This window comes from Tachypleus tridentatus, chromosome 8, assembly GCF_004210375.1.
Source record: "Tachypleus tridentatus isolate NWPU-2018 chromosome 8, ASM421037v1, whole genome shotgun sequence".
Classification (NCBI taxonomy): Eukaryota; Metazoa; Arthropoda; class Merostomata; order Xiphosura; family Limulidae; genus Tachypleus; species Tachypleus tridentatus.
Window position 1 is genome coordinate 117193001 of NC_134832.1, and position 21300 is coordinate 117214300.

Consider the following 21300-nt stretch of genomic DNA (forward strand, 5'->3'; position numbering starts at 1 on the left):
ATGCTGTTATCGCCGCTTTCAAAACTGCACAGTGACTTTCAGAACACAACGTATAATCCTCCAGTTATGCATTACACAAGTAACAAAATTTTTACTTTTTCTTGTTCCTGGGCATAAAGTGTTATATTTCAGTTTCTTATGCCTAAAGTAAATGGTAAAGACTTATTTTTCTCTTCAAACTTTGCTTTTGTGAGCTGGAAGCGTATAACGAAAACATGATGGGAGACTATATTTGAGGGCCGATACGTGAAAGTGATTTACATCACAGTCGCAAATCTCGAAAAACTACTCAATTCCAAACATTTTTGTATAACTTTAGTATAAATACATGTAAATCTCGATTCATATGTTGTTTTATTCAGACCTTATGTTAATGAAAATGTACAAATTTATCCGTTTTTACATAGAAAATAGGTTAATTTCTAAATTTCATTATCCTGTTCACAAAAGGAAAGTTTGAAGGGAATAATGGCCACTTTCTGTACTTTTAGAACATAAGCAATTAAGAAATAACACATACTATCCAGGAACAAAATTTGTGTTACATCGTGTTATTATTAGAACGTTATCAACTTGTAACATATATCCCTGGTTCCTTCAGTTTTCAAAACATCTAAGATTAAGATTATTTAATTTTAAAACTAATTCCCAACAAAATAAAACAGACATACATTTACTTTCCAGCCAGACTTCATTCAAGTAATTATGTAAAACGATGTTATAAACTTACAATCCAAAGACCGTCAAATTTCAGTTGTTCATATAACGTTCTAATCTCCTCCTTCCACCAGGTTCTCGTCGACTGGCGAAAATAGTCTGGAAATACTGCTGGACCGTCTGGCCAGACCTAACGAAATAGAACACCTGATAATCTGACCTGTTAATTGAAAGCGTGTAAGGTGATAAAGATAAAGTAACCATGGAAACCACTTGAGATGATGAAGGAAAACTGATCTAATATTGAATAGCTCGTGAAATTATAAAGACAAACTGACCATGTGAAGTGATAAAGACAAAATGATATGTAAAAAAAACTAAAAAAACACGTAAAGTGATGATAACAAACTGATCATGTAAAGAAGAACATATAAAGTGATTATAACAAACTAATCATGTAAAGAAGAACATGTAACGTAATGATGACAAACTGATCATGTAGAGAAGAATATGTGAAGTGATGATGACAAACTGATCTTGTAAAGAAGAACATGTAAAGTGATGGTGACACACTGATCATGTAAAGAAGTACATGTAAAGTGATGGTGACACACTGATCATGTAAAGAAGAACATGTAAAGTGATGGTGACACACTGATTATGTAAAGAAGAACATGTAAAGTGATGGTGACACACTGATCATGTAGAGAAGAATATGTGAAGTGATGGTGACACACTGATCATGTAAAGAAGAACATGTAAAGTGATGGTGACAAACTGATCATGTAAAGAATAATATGTAAAGTGATGATAACAAACTGATCATGTAAAGAAGAACATGTGACGTAATGATGACAAACTGATCATGTAAAGAAGAATATGTAAAGTGATGGTGACACACTGATCATGTAAAGAAAAAAGAACATGTAAAGAATATGTAAAGTGATGGTGACAAACTGATCATGTAAAGAAGAACATGTAAAGTGATGGTGACAAACTGATCATGTAAAGAAGAACATGTAAAGTGATGGTGACACACTGATCATGTAGAGAAGAATATGTGAAGTGATGATAACGAATTAATCATGTAAAGAAGAACATGTAAAGTGATGATAACAAACTGATCATGTAAAGAAGAATATGTAAAGTGATGGTGACACACTGATCATGTAAAGAAGAACATGTAAAGTGATGGTGACAAACTGATCATGTAAAGAAGAATATGTAAAGTGATGATAACAAACTGATCATGTAGAGAAGAACATGTAACGTAATGATGACAAACTGATCATGTAAAGAATATGTAAAGTGATGGTGACACACTGATCATGTAAAAAAGAACATGTAAAGTGATGGTGACAAACTGATCATGTGAAGAAGAATATGTAAAGTGATGATAACACACTGATCATGTAAAGAAGAACATGTAAAGTGATGGTGACAAACTGATCATGTAGAGAAGAACATGTAAAGTGATGGTGACAAACTGATCATGTAGAGAAGAATATGTGAAGTGATGATAACAAACTGATCACGTGAGGAACAATATCTGAATTCATGAGGACACATTGACAAATTAATTTGATAATGAAAATAAAACGCAAAATGGTGATAAGAAACTAATATAACAAAATTTAATAAGTAAAATGGAACAGAACTATTCGTCTGGAAAAAGTGATCAGGTGAAGTGATGAAGAACAACTGAAATGATAATGATAATCACGTGGTATGAAAAACAAAATAAATAAGAGCAACTTTCCTAATAAGGAAGAAAACATAAAGTAACTATAAGCAAGTTCACGTATAACAATTGTCCTTCCAGGTATTACACTAGGTTTAATACAGTTCGAAATGATACAAGTATAATCTAATTACATTCTGGTTAATAGCGGTTATTAATTTCATGTTTAAAAGTTCCTATAGCTTGACTGTTTTTAGGGAATAAATTCCCATTAGAATATAATTAAACTGAGCATTACCCAGCCATACATCAAGTCTTTGGTATTGTCAATATTCTCGAACTCAGGATTGTTTCTGTCCTCCATCTTGATCGTTGCTGGCCACTTGATGTAAACATCTTTTTCCAAACCTCTGGAGAACACTGGATAAGTAGTGTCATTAGCCACTAAGAATGGATCCTGAAAATAAAACAGCTGCGTTAGTCGAAGTTTTCCAAAGCGTCTTAAGACTTAATGCTCAAACATATTGTACAAATATAAAATCAGGTGGAATAAAGTTTTTACTTCTAAAAACAAAACACGCGTTGTTCATTGTCAGAATTTCTTGTAATTGTTTTTAAAACACAATAGTTTATTTTTAATCATTTGATGTTACAGATGCAAAGTAGTCTGGCCAAACTTAACGAAACATGTAAGAAAGAACAAGTGAAGTTATGATGACACACTGAACATGTAAGTAAGAACAAGGAAAGTGATTATAATAAATTGATTATATAAGAAATAATATGATAATACGAGAAATGATGAAAGTAAGTTGATAAAGAAAAAGAACATGCCAACATGATTCTGGTTCCTTTTCTTGGTAGCCATTTATTTATACGTGTGAACCTTTTTGGTTGCGTTTCATTAATTTAAACCGAAAAGCTTTTGTGGGTTTTCACTTACTTATGCAATATACTATAGAGTTATTGGGAAAAGGGTCACTTCCATATTAATTTTGAAAATAAATTATGCGTCTGTTGCTTAACAAGATTTTTTTAATGTGAGTATCTGTAGTAGCCAGCTAGTTGGAATCAAGATTATTGGAAAAAAAAAATCGAACTGAATGGCTTTAAATATTGTTTTGTTTGTTTTTTTAAATTTCGCACAAAGCTTCTCGAGGGCTATCTGTGCTAGACATCCCTAATTTAGCAGTGTAAGACTAGAGAGAAGGCATCTAGTCATCGCCACCCACCGCCAAGTCTTAGGCTACTCTCTTACCAAAGAATAGTGGGATTGACCGTAACTATATAACGCCCCCACGGTTGAAAGGGCGAGAATGTTTGGCGCGACGGGGATGCGAACCCGCGACCTCAGATTACAAGTCGCATGCCTTAACACGCTTGGCCATGCCGGGCCAGGCTTTAAATAATGAAAGATTATTGATCAGTATTGATCATATGACTTCGCATCTAATCATGTATAAATCCATTATAGGTGATACTCCAAAGAAGTGATAGAAGTTGGACATACAACTGTGGAATGATTACCAAAAATTCATATAGATTAAGTCTTTGTAAACCTTGAATTGAAATTACAGTCTTGGCCAAAATGTTTGCATATTTTGTAACAAATAAAATCATTAATAATAAAATGAAATACACATATACTTAACGCTGTCAAATTGAGAGATGCATATTATATTAAACATCTACATTTGTAATTTTTATAATGAAACAGGCCCTGTGGACATCATGGACGATTTATTGGAGCAGCAAACAATTTTATCAGCCACTTGTAGGAAAATGTGTAATTCAGAATTTCATCCATCACAACAAATCTCACAAATATATAATGACAAAGTATACCATAATATTATTATAAATAGCGTTCGTAATCTTATATCAGTTTAAAGTAAATATTCATTACTTGGTTGGTCCCCCTCGTACTTTAATAACCTCCCCAAGGCGACAATGGTATGATGTCAAAAAGGTTATTGGTGTCTCCATCGTAATTATAGTCCAGCTTGTCACTAAAAGGCACTGAAACCAATCTACAATTCTGGTTTTAGGTCGTGGTTAGAATTTTTTCGGCTCAGTTCTGCCCATCAGTTCTCAATGGGATTACAGTCTGGAGGCTTTGTTGGCCATGGCACTCTTGCAACGTCCTCCTGGTCGAAATAATCCTGTACAATACGCGTACTTGGGCAGTGGCATTATCATCCTGGAACACAAAGCTGATGCAAACCTTGATCTGACATATGACAGGAATAATATCTCTATGTGATGCCTGCAGGAGGCACCGTTGACGTTTCTCCGGAAGAAATAAAGAACAGTTTTTACATCATGATGAATAGATTCCATAACACGTATTGCACCACCTCCTCTTAGAATGACAGCCTTCTGTTTTCTGTTCTCCAGGCAAATGACGATCGCGGAACCTACCATTAACTTTAAGAAAGAGGAAACAAGATTCATACTGTTTTGCCCAAGTAAAAGAGTGACGTTGGTGAATTATGGTTAAAATCCGCTTGTAAAATAGCCTTGTTTTGTCACTATTCTATTCCCTGTTCTTCTGATTACCCTGAAATAAATGTGCTCATTCCATTCCTTTCGGACTTGTTGAAAGAGATCTTTCGTCCTTGGTCTGTGAACCTGATAAAAACACGGTTATGTCGCTGTTTTTCAGCGTCTACTATTAGACTTTCCTGGAGCAACATTTCCTGTAGTTCGATGACGTTGCAAGATTCTTGATACAGTAGAATGGGGGTGCCCTACTGTTCTAGCAATGAGCATTGGATAATATCATTTCTGGACAGTCGAACAATTTGACGCCATATAACTTCTGACACATGACGAGACACAACTGACTCTACACCAAGTACATAGGAATTGTCTAAATAAAGCATTGATCTGTTTCGTAAAAAAAAAGTGTATACCAAAATACACCCTTTTATACAAATCAGATGGATATGTGTGTTTTGATGAACAAATGCTCAAACAACTTATACAGACCACAATAACAACATGTGCGTGTTTGTCCAATAATACTCTACCGTTACTTTTACTATCCAAACATTTATTTACTCAATAACTACTCCATTCATGTGAACAATAACATCGATATAGACCAATACGCAAACGTTTTCGCCAAGTGTAAAACATCTAGCATTATACCAATCATTAAAACCTTCGATGATAGATCAGGATTAAAGGCTATGCCATTCATATGAGGTCAATGTTATACTACTGGCTGCAACACAAAAGCATCTGTGAACGCAAGGTGTGGACCCTTACAGTGTCTCGAAGCATGAACAACAGTTTTGTATGATTCCAATACCAATCTGATACACTTTATTCAGTATGATAACGTAACTGCTATCCTCGTAGCTCATGTCCACGACTAGTTTGAAATAAGTATCATCCAAAAACAGAACAACATGTTTAGTTTAACAAACTCAAGTGGTGCTGCTGCGTAATCTACCAAATGTACATTAACACTAATGCTAGTAAAAGAATCCAAGTTGAAATTAACGACAATTGTAGAATCACTCTTTATGAATATGGAATCCCGGGCACTTAATATAATTCCATCGTCTTCAAAGGACATGTTGTCCAAGCACATTTGTCATTATAGTGTATATGCTTTTGCAGAATAATACACAGTAACATTGGTTCTTACTAATTTTATTAGAGCGATGTTCAAAAAATACAGCACAACACCTCAAAATTGCTAATTACTTGCCTGTTGACTAGTAATATATCAATAAAAATGCAAATTGGCTTTAAAAGGTTATTCTGACGTTATAACATGACGACAGAGCGCCATCTTTAAGGTATAACCTGCATGCGGAAATATTACACCCAAGTAATAAAACTACTGTGGTCCTACAGCAAGAATAACCGACAGCAGGAGGACGTTTGGTTGGAAAGATCGTAAACGACTGTCGTACAGCCGTATTTTAAACAGTTTACAAATTATTATAGTTATCCTTAAAGTAAATATTATGAATAAAAAATCACAACATTTAAAAAAGCTCACATTAATCTACAATTATAAAAATAATAAACTTACTAATACTTACCAGTATGATGATCCATCTCAGTCCGTCTTTCTTTGTCTCTTTGATGTACTCTGGGAACCCGTCCCAGTTTACCTTGTCCCAAGTGAAGATTTTACGGTCCTCCATATAGTCAATATCAGCATGCTGTACATCCTGTTGGACAAAAAAACAACAACAAACAGTTTATTAAAAACTAATAATCATTAATATTGTAACATTAACTCGAAGTATTTCCACCCTGTTATAAAATTGTTTTATTGAATAGACTTGTATGAATCTTTTTGTTGTATCTGAGCTCAATTATCCAATAATATGTTTTGTTAATGAGTATAGTAATTTCTTATTTGAAAATTACCAAATTAATTATAAAGTATTTTTAATAGGAGAAAAGTAGCGAAGTTGTTGTAAAAAGTGAAATTAAAATTTCATTGAGATCAAGTTATAATCTTACCGATATTTCATCGTTTCTTGAAGCTTACCGATATTTCACCGTTCCTATGTCAAACTGTTTCTTGAAACTTACCGATATTTCACTGTTCCTATGTCAAGCTGTTTCTTGAAGCTTACCGATATTTCACTGTTCCTATGTCAAGCTGTTTCTTGAAGCTTACCGATATTTCACCGTTCCTATGTCAAGCTGTTTCTTGAAGCTTACCGATATTTCACCGTTCCTATGTCAAGCTGTTTCTTGAAGCTTACCGATATTTCACCGTTCCTATGTCAAGCTGTTTCTTGAAGCTTACCGATATTTCACCGTTCTATGTCAAGCTGTTTCTTGAAGCTTACCGATATTTCACCGTTTCTATGTCAAGCTGTTTCTTGAAGCTTACCGATATTTCACCGTTCCTATGTCAAGCTGTTTCTTGAAGCTTACCGATATTTCACCGTTCCTATGTCAAGCTGTTTCTTGAAGCTTACCGATATTTCACTGTTCCTATGTCAAGCTGTTTTTTGAAACTTACCGATATTTCACCGTTTCTATGTCAAGCTGTTTCTTGAAGCTTACCGATATTTCACCGTTTCTATGTCAAGCTGTTTCTTGAAGCTTACCGATATTTCACCGTTCCTATGTCAAGCTGTTTCTTGAAGCTTACCGATATTTCACCGTTCCTATGTCAAGCTGTTTCTTGAAGCTTACCGATATTTCACCGTTTCTATGTCAAGCTGTTTCTTGAAGCTTACCGATATTTCACCGTTTCTATGTCAAGCTGTTTCTTGAAGCTTACCGATATTTCACCGTTTCTATGTCAAGCTGTTTCTTGAAGCTTACCGATATTTCACCGTTCCTATGTCAAGCTGTTTCTTGAAGCTTACCGATGTTTCATCGTTTCTTGAAGCTTACCGATATTTCACCGTTCCTATGTCAAGCTGTTTCTTGAAGCTTACCGATATTTCACTGTTCCTATGTCAAGCTGTTTTTTGAAACTTACCGATATTTCACCGTTCCCATGTCAAGCTGTTTCTTGAAGCTTACCGATATTTCACCGTTCCCATGTCAAGCTGTTTCTTGAAGCTTACCGATGTTTCACCGTTCCCATGTCAAGCTGTTTCTTGAAGCTTACCGATATTTCACTGTTCCTATGTCAAGCTGTTTTTTGAAACTTACCGATATTTCACCGTTCCCATGTCAAGCTGTTTCTTGAAGCTTACCGATATTTCACCGTTCCCATGTCAAGCTGTTTCTTGAAGCTTACCGATGTTTCACCGTTCCCATGTCAAGCTGTTTCTTGAAGCTTACCGATATTTCACCGTTCCTATGCCAAGCTGTTTCTTGAAGCTTACCGATATTTCACCGTTCCTTTGTCAAGCTGTTTCTTGAAACTTACCGATATTTCACCGTTCCTATGTTCCTGTTTCTTGAAGCTTACCATAAAATAAATATCTAATCAAGTTATGTACGTCAATTGAAAGTTCACAGTTTTCTTATACGTAACTAAAATACTGGTTTAAGTAATCATTATAGTGTGTTAAACCTGATATAATAACTTCTAAAAATGTGATCGTTAAAAAAACACTCCCCCTCCAAGAAACACACCAGACATGTTGCGAACTTATAATGCTACAAACCGAGTTTCGATAGCTGTGGTGGGCACAACAGAGATAGCCCATTGTGTGGTTTTGTTCGTTTTTTTAAATTTTGCGGAAAACTACACGAGGACTATCTGCGCTAGCTGTCTCTTATTCAGCAGCGTAAGACTAGAGGAAAGGCAACTAGTCATCACCACACAGCGCCAACTCTTGGGATATTCGTTTACCAACGAATAGTAGGATCGACCGTCACATTATAACGTTACCACTGTTAAAAGAGCGATCGTGTTTGGTGCGACGGGGAGTCGAACACCTTAACCAGCTGGCCATGCCGGGTTGTGTGGTTTTGTACTTCACAACAAACAAAATAGATATTAACAGTAAACAACATTATATTTGCTGTTTGAAGTGTTGAGACTTCTGATGGCTTATAATGCTAAGAACTGGCACAACACAGATTGTTCGTTGTGTAGCTTTGTGCTTAACAACAAACAGACATAATCTAATACAGATGAGATATTTCACCTCTTGCCAGGACTCTCCAGGGTTGCTGAGATACAGGAACTAAAGAAGTGGTTTAGATAACTTGTATTAGCAGATATTTTGAGAACAACTGTTATGCTTGAAAACCTATGTTACTCACCAAAGGAATCTCTGCCTCTACTGTTCTTTTCACAGCACCTTGTAACTCTTCTAAGCTGTTGTAGCCCCATCTACTTAACTGGAATCCCAAAGACCAGTAGGGAGGCATAACAGGTCGACCTACAAGCTGCAAAATAGTCTTAAATTATTAATTATGTTAAATATATTTTCAACTCATTGATTAGATTAAAGTATAAATTTTGTAGCGTAAGCGTAAATTCTAAAATTCTATGTGAATAATGCTTATTTGAGACACTCACAACAGCCAAGAATATTAGATTTCTAATTACTTCATTATTTCCAAAAAAAAATAAAACATGCTGACGAAACATTATACTGTCCTCTCGACCCATTTTGTAATATTAGAATTTCATTTGTGAATAAAACTGACAGACAAAGAGTAAAATTCATATTTAATACTAACACTTATAAATTTCTTCTGTCTTTGTAGACTGATTGAATTAGTGAACAACACATAATCTAAGGCGTCATATCTTGATGTTTATTCTTACCATTTGATGTGCTAGACTCTCCATCTAGTGTTATTTTAATGCATTATATCATATATTATATATGACAAACTACTTCCAAAAGTTTTATACTAGTCTTCACTAAAGACAATTCTCCAAGATGATACAGTAAATATTAAGTAGAAAAAATCAAACAAGGAAAAGTATTATAGCCTTCTTTCTTTCGTTACCCGTAGTGGGCATAGCATAGATAGCTCATTAATTAACAGACCATGATTCGGATAGAAACGTTTGTTTGTTTTTTTTAATTTCGCGCAAAGCTACACGAGGGGTATCTGCGCTAGCTGTTCCTAATTTAGCAGTATAAGACTAGAGGGAAGGCAGCTAGTCATCACCACCCACCGCCAACTCTTGGGCTACTATTTTACCAACGAATAGTGGGATGGACCGTCACATTATAACGCACCCGCGGCTGAAAGGGCGAGCCTGTTTACTGTGACGGGGATTCGAACTCGCGACCCTCAAATTACAAGTTGAACGCCTTAACCCACCTCGCCATGCCGGGCTAGGATAGAAACGTTCAAGGTTCAAGTCATGACACAATACAGTTGTGGGGGTGTTATAACTACTCGATAAGGAGTACATGCATGAGACAGCGAGTGTTGCTGAGTGATTACACTCCATTCGGACAGTAGCCCTTAATTAGGGATGGCTATACACAAGCTCTAAGGGTCTCTAACTTAGTAATTTAACTTGTATTTTGTATCTGGATTTATTCAGGTTGAAAATACCTAATAATATTTCTTCTGTGTTTGAGAAAATAATCAATTTTATACACACGGTACGACAAGGAGTTACAAACTATATATTCCAATTAATTTGTTTCTGTCAATTTTCCATGTCAACAAATTAATCTTACCCGTAGTTCATTCGCGAGTTGGTTAATCTACATGGCTTTTGTAAGTAAAATTATGCTGTACTCCATGCAGTAAAAAAAGTTAATAAAATATTAGAGACGGTTATTTATATAACTTATGTTCCTCACCAAAAAAAAAATTACATTATAAGAACGTTACCTGTGTGTACAGTTGAACCACATGTTCCGGTCCCTTGCCAATAAAAACAAAAAAATCTAACACGCCACCCGTAGTTTTGAAGGATATGGCGGGAGCAGGAAGCAGTGTATATTCTGAAAACAAGATGAAAGAAGCAAATCAGTAGGTTAATTATTGACCAATTCATCCAGCTGTCTATGTTATTTCTCTTTATGTAACCTTCCTTCGTTTACCTAGTTTTCTGTCAGTGTTCATACCTATCTTCCCTGGCCAGGTGGGTTAAGGCGTTCGACTCGTAATCTGAGGGTCGCGGGTTCGAATCCCCGTCCCACAAAACATGATCGCCTTTTCAGCCGTGGGGGCGTTATAATGTGACTGTCAATCCCACTATTCGTTGGCAAAAGAGTAGCCCAAGAGTTAGCGGTGGGTGGTGATGACTAGCTGCCTTCCCTCTAGTCTTAGACTACTATATTAGGGACGGCTAGCGCAGATAGCCCTTGAATAGCTTTGCGTGAAATTCAAACCAAACAAACCTATCTTCCCTTCCTCTAGCTTATCCTTCTTCTCTTTCCCCAAGAGTGCCTATCTTCCTTTCCTCTAGCTTATCCTTCTTCTCTTTCCCCAAGAGTGCCTATCTTCCCTTCCTCTAGCTTATCCTTCTTCTCTTTCCCCAAGAGTGCCTATCTTCCCTTCCTCTTGGTTATCCTTCTTCTCTTTCCCCAAGAGTGCCTATCTTCCCTTCCTCTAGCTTATCCTTCTTCTCTTTCCCCAAGGTGCCTATCTTTCCTTCCTCTGGCTTATCCTTCTTCTCTTTCCCCAAGAGTGCCTATCTTCCCTTCCTCTTGGTTATCCTTCTTCTCTTTCCCCAAGAGTGCCTATCTTCCCTTCCTCTAGCTTATCCTTCTTCTCTTTCCCCAAGAGTGCCTATCTTCCCATGTAAAACCCATGTTTTACTTTCCCTTTCGTACCTTTACCCACCTTTTCATTTGTCTCCACTCCTAAGTCCGTTCTTTTTATAATTTATGCTACTGAATTTTTTCCGCATTAATTTTTCTCCGTTTTCTTTTCTGTTCTCAATCGCCCTTTTGTTCCCCTATTGTATCAGATATATTTTCTTTACCCATCTTCCTTATCATCTCCATATATAAACATATGTCCCTCTCTATTTCACTCGATCATGATTTTATGTCACATATTTCCATTATTTTCTAAAAATACCTCCCTACCATAACACTGAATACCATGTGACGTTTCAACCTTAACCAGTAAACTTTTAAAAAAAGTAATTTTTTTTTTTTTTTTTTTCGATTTCAATACGTTACCACGTTAGAAGTGTCTTCTTTTGTTGATAATTGAATTTTACAAGTTTCATGAAGGAGAAATAACACAACATGATGTCTTTAAGTTATATTTTACTATATAGAATCTCATACTAGTTACAAGTATGCTATAATATAATGTAATAGCATACATAGTATAATACATTCCACTATTATGTGGAGCTGTGTGTTTTATAATAATCAGTGCATTAAAAGTTAACATGTTTGAATTATTACACTAAATTTGGGTCTATCAACTCTTACCCATTGCATTGCTGTTTAAAAACAACACTCCATGAGCTTTCCCATCCTTTTCCAAGCAAATGTAAAATGGATAAACACCATAAAGATTTTTTCTGCCCTGCAAAAATAAAACAAGATAAGAAAATGAGATAAATATTTTGCCCTGGTGGTCAGGTCTTCTTATTAAAAAAAATCTATCAAAACTACTAGTTTGGGGAATAGATATACTTATAATTGAGTAACAGCAACCGCTAGTTGCAAACTTCGTGTTATTTTTCAACTAGGAATTGGAGCCTTATCACGTCGTTACAACCCACGTCACCAAGTCCTCTCGTGCTTTGTCTGACGGCCCTAGATCTTGTAACAGCACAACATAGTAGTTTCCATTAGAAAAATCTCTGTCGTAAGGATGTAATGTGTAAAACACAACAATGCTTTTCTCCACGCTCTTCATAAATACATCTATTGTACAACGACAACAGTTTTCCAGCATTCTTTTCAACAGTCTGATCACACAGAAATTAATATACGACTTAAATTGTATGTATTTTTATGAAACAAGAGAAATAGCTGTTTCAGTCTTCAATTTATTGAGGTATGCAGTGGTTGAATAGATATGTCGTGGATTCAACTTGTGGCTTGTGATGCTTTTATAGACAGAGACCTTTTATTATTACGTTGCGTGTTGTTTGTTACCCGAGGTACAGGGGCTGTCTTTTGCCATTCATTAGCCTTTAGGTTCGTAAATCCTCACGTTTTACATAACACCGAACTGTGCTTACCAAGGCTGGGGTACTACTTATTGCAAATATCTTTCTTTCTGGTCTTGGTTTCTTTAAGTTGACCAATATTCCTTTCTTTACCATTAAGTGCAAGTGATATACCCGTCCAAAAGTGTATGAATATTTTGTTTTGGAAAGGGCTATTGCATACCTTTCCTAATCAGTTTTCGGTGGCATAACACAACCTACAAAACACCAAGCAATATCAAGATGTATTTCTCATTTTTTCCATTGCACTACGACTTAATATCGGCTATGGCTGTCTTTGAATTGCTGTTTTATATATTCAAAATAATTTTAATATAACCTACTCAACTTTTTAAATTAATTTTTGGGAATGTAACTTATTGGCAACCTTTGAAGGAATTCTTATATTTTTAGGAGTTTGCTTTGGAAAATAAGCTGAACATTTTAATGAGCCTGTCAACTATTGATTAATAACTAGTCGTATTTTTGGTAGGCATTTTGTAAGAAATAGCTATCTCTGGGTAAAATATTACTGTGTAAAAACCAACTAGAGTTGTACGCAAGATTAGCGATGAATCAGCAAGAGTTGTGCAAAATTCACTAATTAATATCTTGGTATAATGTCTGGATATTGTGATCAAAGTCATCAAGCTTAGGTGGAGGGTTTACTAAGTAATGCCTGGATACTGTTATAAATACTGTCAACTTTATATGGAAGGCTTAAAATTAATGCCTATATACTGTAAGCTTTATGTGGAAGGTTTACTCAGTAATGTCTGGATACTGTGGGTTTTACATGGAAGATTTACTAAGTAATGTCTGGACACTGTGAGCTTTATGTGGAAGGTTTACTAAGTAATGTTTGGACACTGTGACAAGTACCATAAGGCTTTGTCGGAAGATTTACCAAACAGTGTCTGAATAACATTATAAGAAGTTACAGTTGTATGGAAGGTTAATTAAGACACAGTAATGTTTACGTCACATGTAAACACGGCCGTATTATAGAGTATGTCAAACTTAGGACTTACCGGCCAATCGTTAGGAAACTCATCTCGGGTAAAAAGAGGCCAGGTTCGGTAGTTGAGATCATGACTGAAGGTTTCGTGATTGTTCTCTCCCAAACCATACACGTTCTCAGCTGGAAGGTAAGAGGCAATCTGTAGAAACTGGTCCTCGAAAGCTAATCCGCCAATACTGGTATCCCATCTATGCACAGAATATAAGGGTTAACACGACAGGTATTCAATGTGCCTAAACATTTGTACTGCTTTTTTTTGTGTTTGTATTTCCTTCCCACGGAATGCCTAAATGTATTGTTATAGGATAAAATTATGTCTTTAACCTTCTGTGTTTTTTTTTTGTCTATGTTCTTTCTATAATTGTTTTGCGTATTCAGTTACGAATTATAATTGTAGAGCTGCTAAAAGGCCTATATAGCCATCTGTGATTGGCTGCGCTAGGAATCGAGCCAATATTAACTTTATAGGTCATTACAACTCTCACTGGCCATTGGAGGAAAAAGTGGAGGGAACAGGTGTGTATATACTTATTGAATATAATACTAAAGTTAAAGTGTTTCTTTTGTCTCAACACCAAAATTGCGAAATTACACGAGAAAGAGATATAAGGCTCATTCTATTCTTAGATTCGCCATTTATCACGTAGGCAGACAGACTTCAGAGAATCTTACTCCTCATGAAACCTCTTGTAATTAGGATATATAGTCTATGTAAACAGGGTTACAATCGAGTAGTTGTTGAAAAATCAGAACTTCAACTATAACTATATGTACACATTAAAGCATCATCAAACTGAAGTTCATTGAATTTTAAATTATTAATAAAATTTATATTCGATCTTATAAAATAAGGGTACTAGTTTAGATTGTTTTAATGAACCTGAATGTATTATACAATACGTATTTCAATCAAATGTTTTAGATTGTTTTAATGAGCCTGAATGTATTATACAATACGTATTTCAATCAAATGTTTTAGATTGTTTTAATGAGCCTGAATGTATTATACAACACGTATTTCAATCAAATGTTTTAGATTGTTTTAATGAACCTGAATGTATTATACAATACGTATTTCAATCAAATGTCTTAGCTTGTTTTAATAAGCCTGAATGTATTATACAATACGTATTTCAATCAAATGTTTTAGATTGTTTTAATGAGCACGAATGTATTATACAATACGTATTTCAATCAAATGTTTTAGATTGTTTTAATAAGCCTGAATGTATTATACAATACGTATTTCAATCAAATGTTTTAAATTGTTTTAATAAGCCTGAATGTATTATACAATACGTATTTCAATCAAATGTTTTAGATTGTTTTAATGAACCTGAATGTATTATACAATACGTATTTCAATCAAATGTTTTAGATTGTTTTAATGAGCCTGAATGTATTATACAATACGTATTTCAATCAAATGTTTTAGATTGTTTTAATGAGCCTGAATGTATTATACAATACGTATTTCAATCAAATGTTAGAGTGACCATCAACCTTTCTCCACCATCCCATTTCTTGTTCTTAATTTCAGGCTTATTTTCTAAAAATAAGAATAAGGGATTGTATATATGTATATCCTGGTCTAGAAACCAGTTTTCTTGGGTAAAACTACAAAGTTATTATCATTTTTCTGTATTTATGTAGTCTTTCAATCACATTAATTTTTGTTTCATTCTGAGATCCATCTATTAGTTTGAGCCCAAACAAAATTATAATTACTGTTATAGTTCCCATATCTGACATACAGGAGGCATTAGAACCAAGCCTGTTTTAAGGACGCTAAACTCTTCCTGTTTATATATTTAGATTAAAAATGATTAATTTTTTAAAAAATACCGATGTACATAGTTATTTCCCATAATTAAAATGTTACAACTGTAAACGCTAATATATCTAAAGCGAATCTTCCGTAACTCTCAATTGAAAGTCTGTTGATTTTGGCTCATTGGTCAAAATATTTGTTAGATTTTAGAAGCTAAACCACGATAATGAAATAGACTAAACAATTTAGTTTTTTCAAATCGTTCGAAACCTGCGTACGAACTCCAAATGACACATACACGCACCAAACTGGTGGATCCTAATTTTTCTTGTGGCAATCCCTTTTCATATATATACAGGGTGGCCCGTAAGTCCCTACCAATCCATATGTTATTATGTTATATTCAGTTACGCAATTATTATAAATTTGTTTTTTTTTTCAGAGAAATATGGCCGATGTATGCCCATTTACAGTTGAAGAGCGTATTGTGACAAGTACGTGGGTACATGAGCGCAAGAATACTGGTGACACCCTGGATACAATAACTGGGGATACATAAAGAACATTGTGTCTAAACAACGTTATAATACTAATGATGAGTTGAAGGCAGCTGTTACCGTGGCATTTGGAACAATAACCCCTGCTATGTTGAGAAAATGTCTCTCAGAACATGGCGTCGCATAATATTATGCAGCGAGAATGAGGGACAGCACACAGATACACTGGATACATAAGATATATGGATGGGCAGGGACTTATGGGCCACCCTGTATATATCGTTCTCAAGATCAAACCTGTGACTTCTTGCATTATAAGTGAGTTTTTTACTAACTGGACTGAAAGGTTGACGAAGAAATAATAAGACACCTTTATAACAGCTCAAATTACAATACAGTTCTTCCGCGCAAGGAAATAGTCTGTAAAAACTCTATGAACTGGAAACAAACTAATTTTTCCTAAAAACTTACACATTTATACCATTTTCTTTCCTCTTGATTTTGAAACTAAACATAGATCCTGGTTCCTCCTTGTCCAGAATGACTTCGTACTTTAAAGCATTCAAGTCAAGTTCTGGTATGTTCTTTAACAAATCAAACGTTTTTTGAACGGGAACTTCGTAACGATTAGTGGCTGGGTCTGTGAACTAAAATAATAAAATATAGAGTTATTGGCTAAATGTAAATTGAGAGTTTAGAAGAAAAAGAATTTAGCATTTGGCCAAGTGTGAAAACATTAACAAGTAATATTCAACATTCTAGTCCATCACAGTATTTCTGAAAGTCACTCCTCATAATCATTTAGTGAAGTAAAATATTTACATGGACGTGACTAAGTTGGTTTTTTTCCTAATACAAAGGGATCAAATTCCATTGAGTAATTCGGATGACTTCCATGGTTATAACCACCTTTAACTGCAAATAGAATAACCTTTAAATCACAAGAGTTTGATTACTTATGATAACAAACAACAGTACATATTAAATATCTTGCTGTTTTAAGATTTAAGGTAAATAATTAATTAATAAATTACGTAATATAATGTTACTAAATACATGTTGATAAGCCATTAACTAGAAAAAAGCCCGGTAAAGTACATATATGTATATGTGTGTATAATAAGTTGTTAACATTTTTAGTTGTAGGTATCTGCATAATAAAAAAAAAGCCATATGATACGTCAGGTGTCAGAATTTATGGATCAAAATTAACGTTAACTTACTTTAAATCGTACTATGTCTTCTGTGATATACGTCACTTCAAAGCTAATCTCTTTAATGCTTTTCTGCACTAGAGAAGTAGAGGACATCTGTTCTAGAAGAAGTGATAACCCTCTGGGCTTGTTAACCTTTGCTTCCTTTAGTTTGTAACCAAACTCTGTCTTCGGAATGAAACATTTCGGAACGTTCTCTTCAAGACTTTCTATCCATTGACAACCTTTGTTTTCGCATATTTCTTTTGTGTATTCGCCTACAGGAATAGGATTAGCATGCAAACCTTCGGTTATGATGCAGGAACAGCTACACTTACAATTTGTGACAATAGAAAAAAAAAACGACTGACAATAGTTAGGTCTGGTCGTTTACTTACTGACTGTCTCCAAATATATACAGCACAGTTACTTGTGTTTCTCTCTTTGGTGTAATTTGCAAGCTATTGTGAGAAACTGGCTGCCCCATGCAATTTCTAAGACATTTGGCAGAGACAGTTGTGTTAATTCCACTAAGATTAGGCTTAAATGGTTAATAATCGTATGAAAGAATAAGAGTTTAGAAAATATTTCAAGCTTGCCACTTTAACGACATAAACGAGGTCTAACTAAAGCGGGGAGATTAGTAGCAAAATACCCGAAGCTAACAGTAAACGAATGTAACTGTGCTATGGTTCAAAATAGTGGTTTGTTTGTTTTTGAATTTCGCGCAAAGCTACATGAGTGCTAACTACGATAGCCGTCCCTAATGTAGTAGTGTAAGACTAGAGAGAAGGCAGCTAGTCATCACCACCCACCGCCAACTCTTGGGCTACTCTTTTACCAACGAATAGTGGGATTGGTCGTCACATTATAACGCCCCCACGACTGAAAGGGCGAGCATGTTTGGCGCGACGGGAATGCGAACCCGCGACCCTCAGATTACAAGTCGCACGCTTTAACACGCTTGGCCATACCGGGCCTACTTGAACTTAGCCCGGCATGGCCAGGTGTGTTAAGGGGTTCGACTTTTAATCTGAGAGTCGCGGTTTCGAATCCCCATCGTATCAAACATGCTCGTCATTTCTACCCCCCTTGGGGCATTATAATGTTCGGTCAATCCCACTATTCGTTGGTAAAAGAGTAACCCAAGAGTTAGTGATGAGTGGTGATGTCTAGCTGCCTTTCTTCTAGTCTTACACTATTATATTACGGACGGCTAGCACAGAAAGCCCTCGTGTATCTTTGCGCGAAATTCAAAAACAAACTTGAACGCAGTTTTATAACTTTCACAATTATCTAGTTATATATTCATAATTCATTTCATGGATCGAAACTTTGACTTTTTTTCGATAAACTTTCTATTCAGCTCACATTTTTCCTTGACATTTCTCTAGTATTTGCATACAAGAACTATGAGAAAATTGTTTTTGATTTAGCAGTTTAATTGATAATTTACATCATTCATTCTTACGTTTCATCAATCACAATTATTGATACTTAAATTACCACCTATCGTCAAAGTCAATAATTAGATATTTTCTTGTTACAAAAAAATTCTAATAACAGTGTAATGTCCTATAACACAATCCTACCCCTTAAGTCTGGAAATCCTTTTGTCGTCATCAGTGCTCTAAGGCCAGGACATTTTATTCATAGACCATATGAAAAATGACATAATGTGACCACGCATCTTCACTTATAGACCATATGAAAAATGACATAATGCAACCACGTATCTTCTCTTATAGACCATATGAAAAATGATACCATTTTCAGTATACTTCTTCATTTATAGGCTACATGAAATAATGACAATGTGTGACCTAAAAATTCAAAGACTTCGCCAAATAATTACATCACATGATCACGAGTCTTCAGTCACAAATTCCTACTAGTGGCACAGCGGACCTATAGTTCTGGAAACCGGGCTTCGATATCTGTGGAAAACTGAGCCCAGATAACCTTGGTGTAGCTTTGCATTTAGCAACAAACAACAATATCAGTCAGAGACCACAGGAAACAATGCCATGTAACCACTCATCTTACTTTATAGACTACATGAAACAATAACATGAGTATGCTTATAAATTCAAAATTGTGACAGTTAATCATAAATCTAATCAGTAATTTTTAAATATTTTTTTTTTACTATGTAAAAGCACACCATATTTTTTAACCTGTTACAATAAACAGAAATAACACTCTTGAATGTTACTAATAACGAATGTCATCTATAAGCTGAGTGATTAGGAACAATCTGCAGGTCGCAGGATCAAAATGTGTCGTCAAGCATTTTCACCCTTTTAGTCGTAGCAGCATTATTATGTGACGGTCAATCCCATTGTTCTTTAATAAAGCTGGCGATTAAGTAGCGGCCTTTCCTTTAGTTTGCCACTTTGCTCGAAATTCAACCACAAACGTTATCTATCTCACTCGAACTGGCTAAATAAAAATATCTGATGAAAACTCTATACTGTATTGTTATTATTGAGAACACTTAAAACGACAATAACACACAGGTTATTAAATAAATAATAATAAATTAAAGTTATTTTTCTTCGGAAAAATTAATGTATGAAAGGATTTTGATTTAGCACATAATTTACAATATAAATATTTCGAATCTTGTAAAATTATTCATTGTTTAATAGTAATATTTCAATGTCAAACGCTAGTTTGTTTGTGAAATTTCAACGTTACTCCAGAAATATTTGCATTAATCATCACTAATTTTGAAGTTATAAGCTCTTGAGCTACTATTTTGCCAACGAATAAAGGAACCTATCGTAGTATTATAACGCTCCTATGGCATGCTTGATAACGAGGTTCGAATGTTTGTCAGGCCGCGTTAAACAGAATATTACAACAACAGGCTTACCATCAAATATGCAATCCAATCTTTCTAGTAAAAGAAATATCGAGTCAGCCTTCTGAACACCCCTATTAACAGCAATTATTTCAGCCACATACAGAAATCCAAGGTAGACGAGTATGAGATGAAGCTTCATTTCACTCTTAAAGGGTAACAAAGAATAATGTTACATAAAAATGGATGTATACGCATATATGATGTGTTTCTATACGTAAATTAATATATAATTTATCAATTCGCAAGTAAGATAAGACTGAAAAATGTATGTGCAACAACAGTAGAACAAACCTTTCTTAATTAGGAATCTTATCACTCATGGTGTTACAAAGTTCAATGAAATTCTGATGTTATACTCCAGGTGGTGTTTTATCCGATATAAATTCGCTGAAACGTTTCTCGAAGATAAGATACCAATGGAAGACAGTCTCTCTGTGAACCTCGCATTGTAACTAAGTGTATAGAAATGCTAAACTAATAAGATTAGAACTTGTGTTTTGACGACAAGTGCATTTACACAATACCACTACTGCTGTTCATACCATAACATTCTCTCTCTTTATTTACCACATGCAAACAAGGCATTTATGACTGTGGTCTTTCACAGACTTTCCTTTGAGCCATAAAGAAATTCCAATATCGATACGTTCATCCACGGTCTAACTGTAATCAGACTTTCAATTTTTTCTTTCTTCATGAAGTCTCCTAGAAACTTCACTGGTCTTCTTTCTTATGTTATACATCAGTTTCCTCCTGCAACCTGCTCTTCAGGATACTTATCTTCATTTCTCTAGCATCACATATGTCAAAACAATTCATCCTCACTTATTCTGTTATTACATATAAACGAAAAGCACGAAAAGATAAACCAAAATTCCTGAAGATGTTTGCACGTGTTTCAGAGGAGGCATTATTTCATTTTTGGTACTTAAAGTCACACCCAAAATAAATATAGATGTCACTTTTGCCCATAAGTATGGAAATGACTTTAAGAAACTGCAGAATAAAACCTGGTTGTATCGTTATTTACAAGTTAAAACGATTTATCTTAGAGGGAAAGAACAT

The 21300-nt window shown here is 34.9% G+C and overlaps 1 protein-coding gene across 1 annotated transcript in view; it reads right to left on the reverse strand.

Moving 5' to 3' along the window:
* Positions 1 to 20486, reverse strand: part of LOC143223294 (sucrase-isomaltase, intestinal-like) — a 36442-nt gene extending 15956 nt beyond the window's left edge. Inside the window, exons 1-10 of the mRNA XM_076451087.1 lie at positions 20245 to 20486; positions 17397 to 17644; positions 16645 to 16820; positions 13916 to 14093; positions 12157 to 12253; positions 10595 to 10707; positions 9050 to 9175; positions 6400 to 6531; positions 2637 to 2795; positions 731 to 847 (exon numbers count right to left, since the gene is read on the reverse strand). Coding sequence (XP_076307202.1) covers positions 731 to 847; positions 2637 to 2795; positions 6400 to 6531; positions 9050 to 9175; positions 10595 to 10707; positions 12157 to 12253; positions 13916 to 14093; positions 16645 to 16820; positions 17397 to 17644; positions 20245 to 20374 — 1476 coding nt within the window. The 5' untranslated portion in view covers positions 20375 to 20486. The remainder of the gene's footprint in view (positions 1 to 730; positions 848 to 2636; positions 2796 to 6399; positions 6532 to 9049; positions 9176 to 10594; positions 10708 to 12156; positions 12254 to 13915; positions 14094 to 16644; positions 16821 to 17396; positions 17645 to 20244) is intronic.
* Positions 20487 to 21300: the final 814 nt, after the last annotated feature.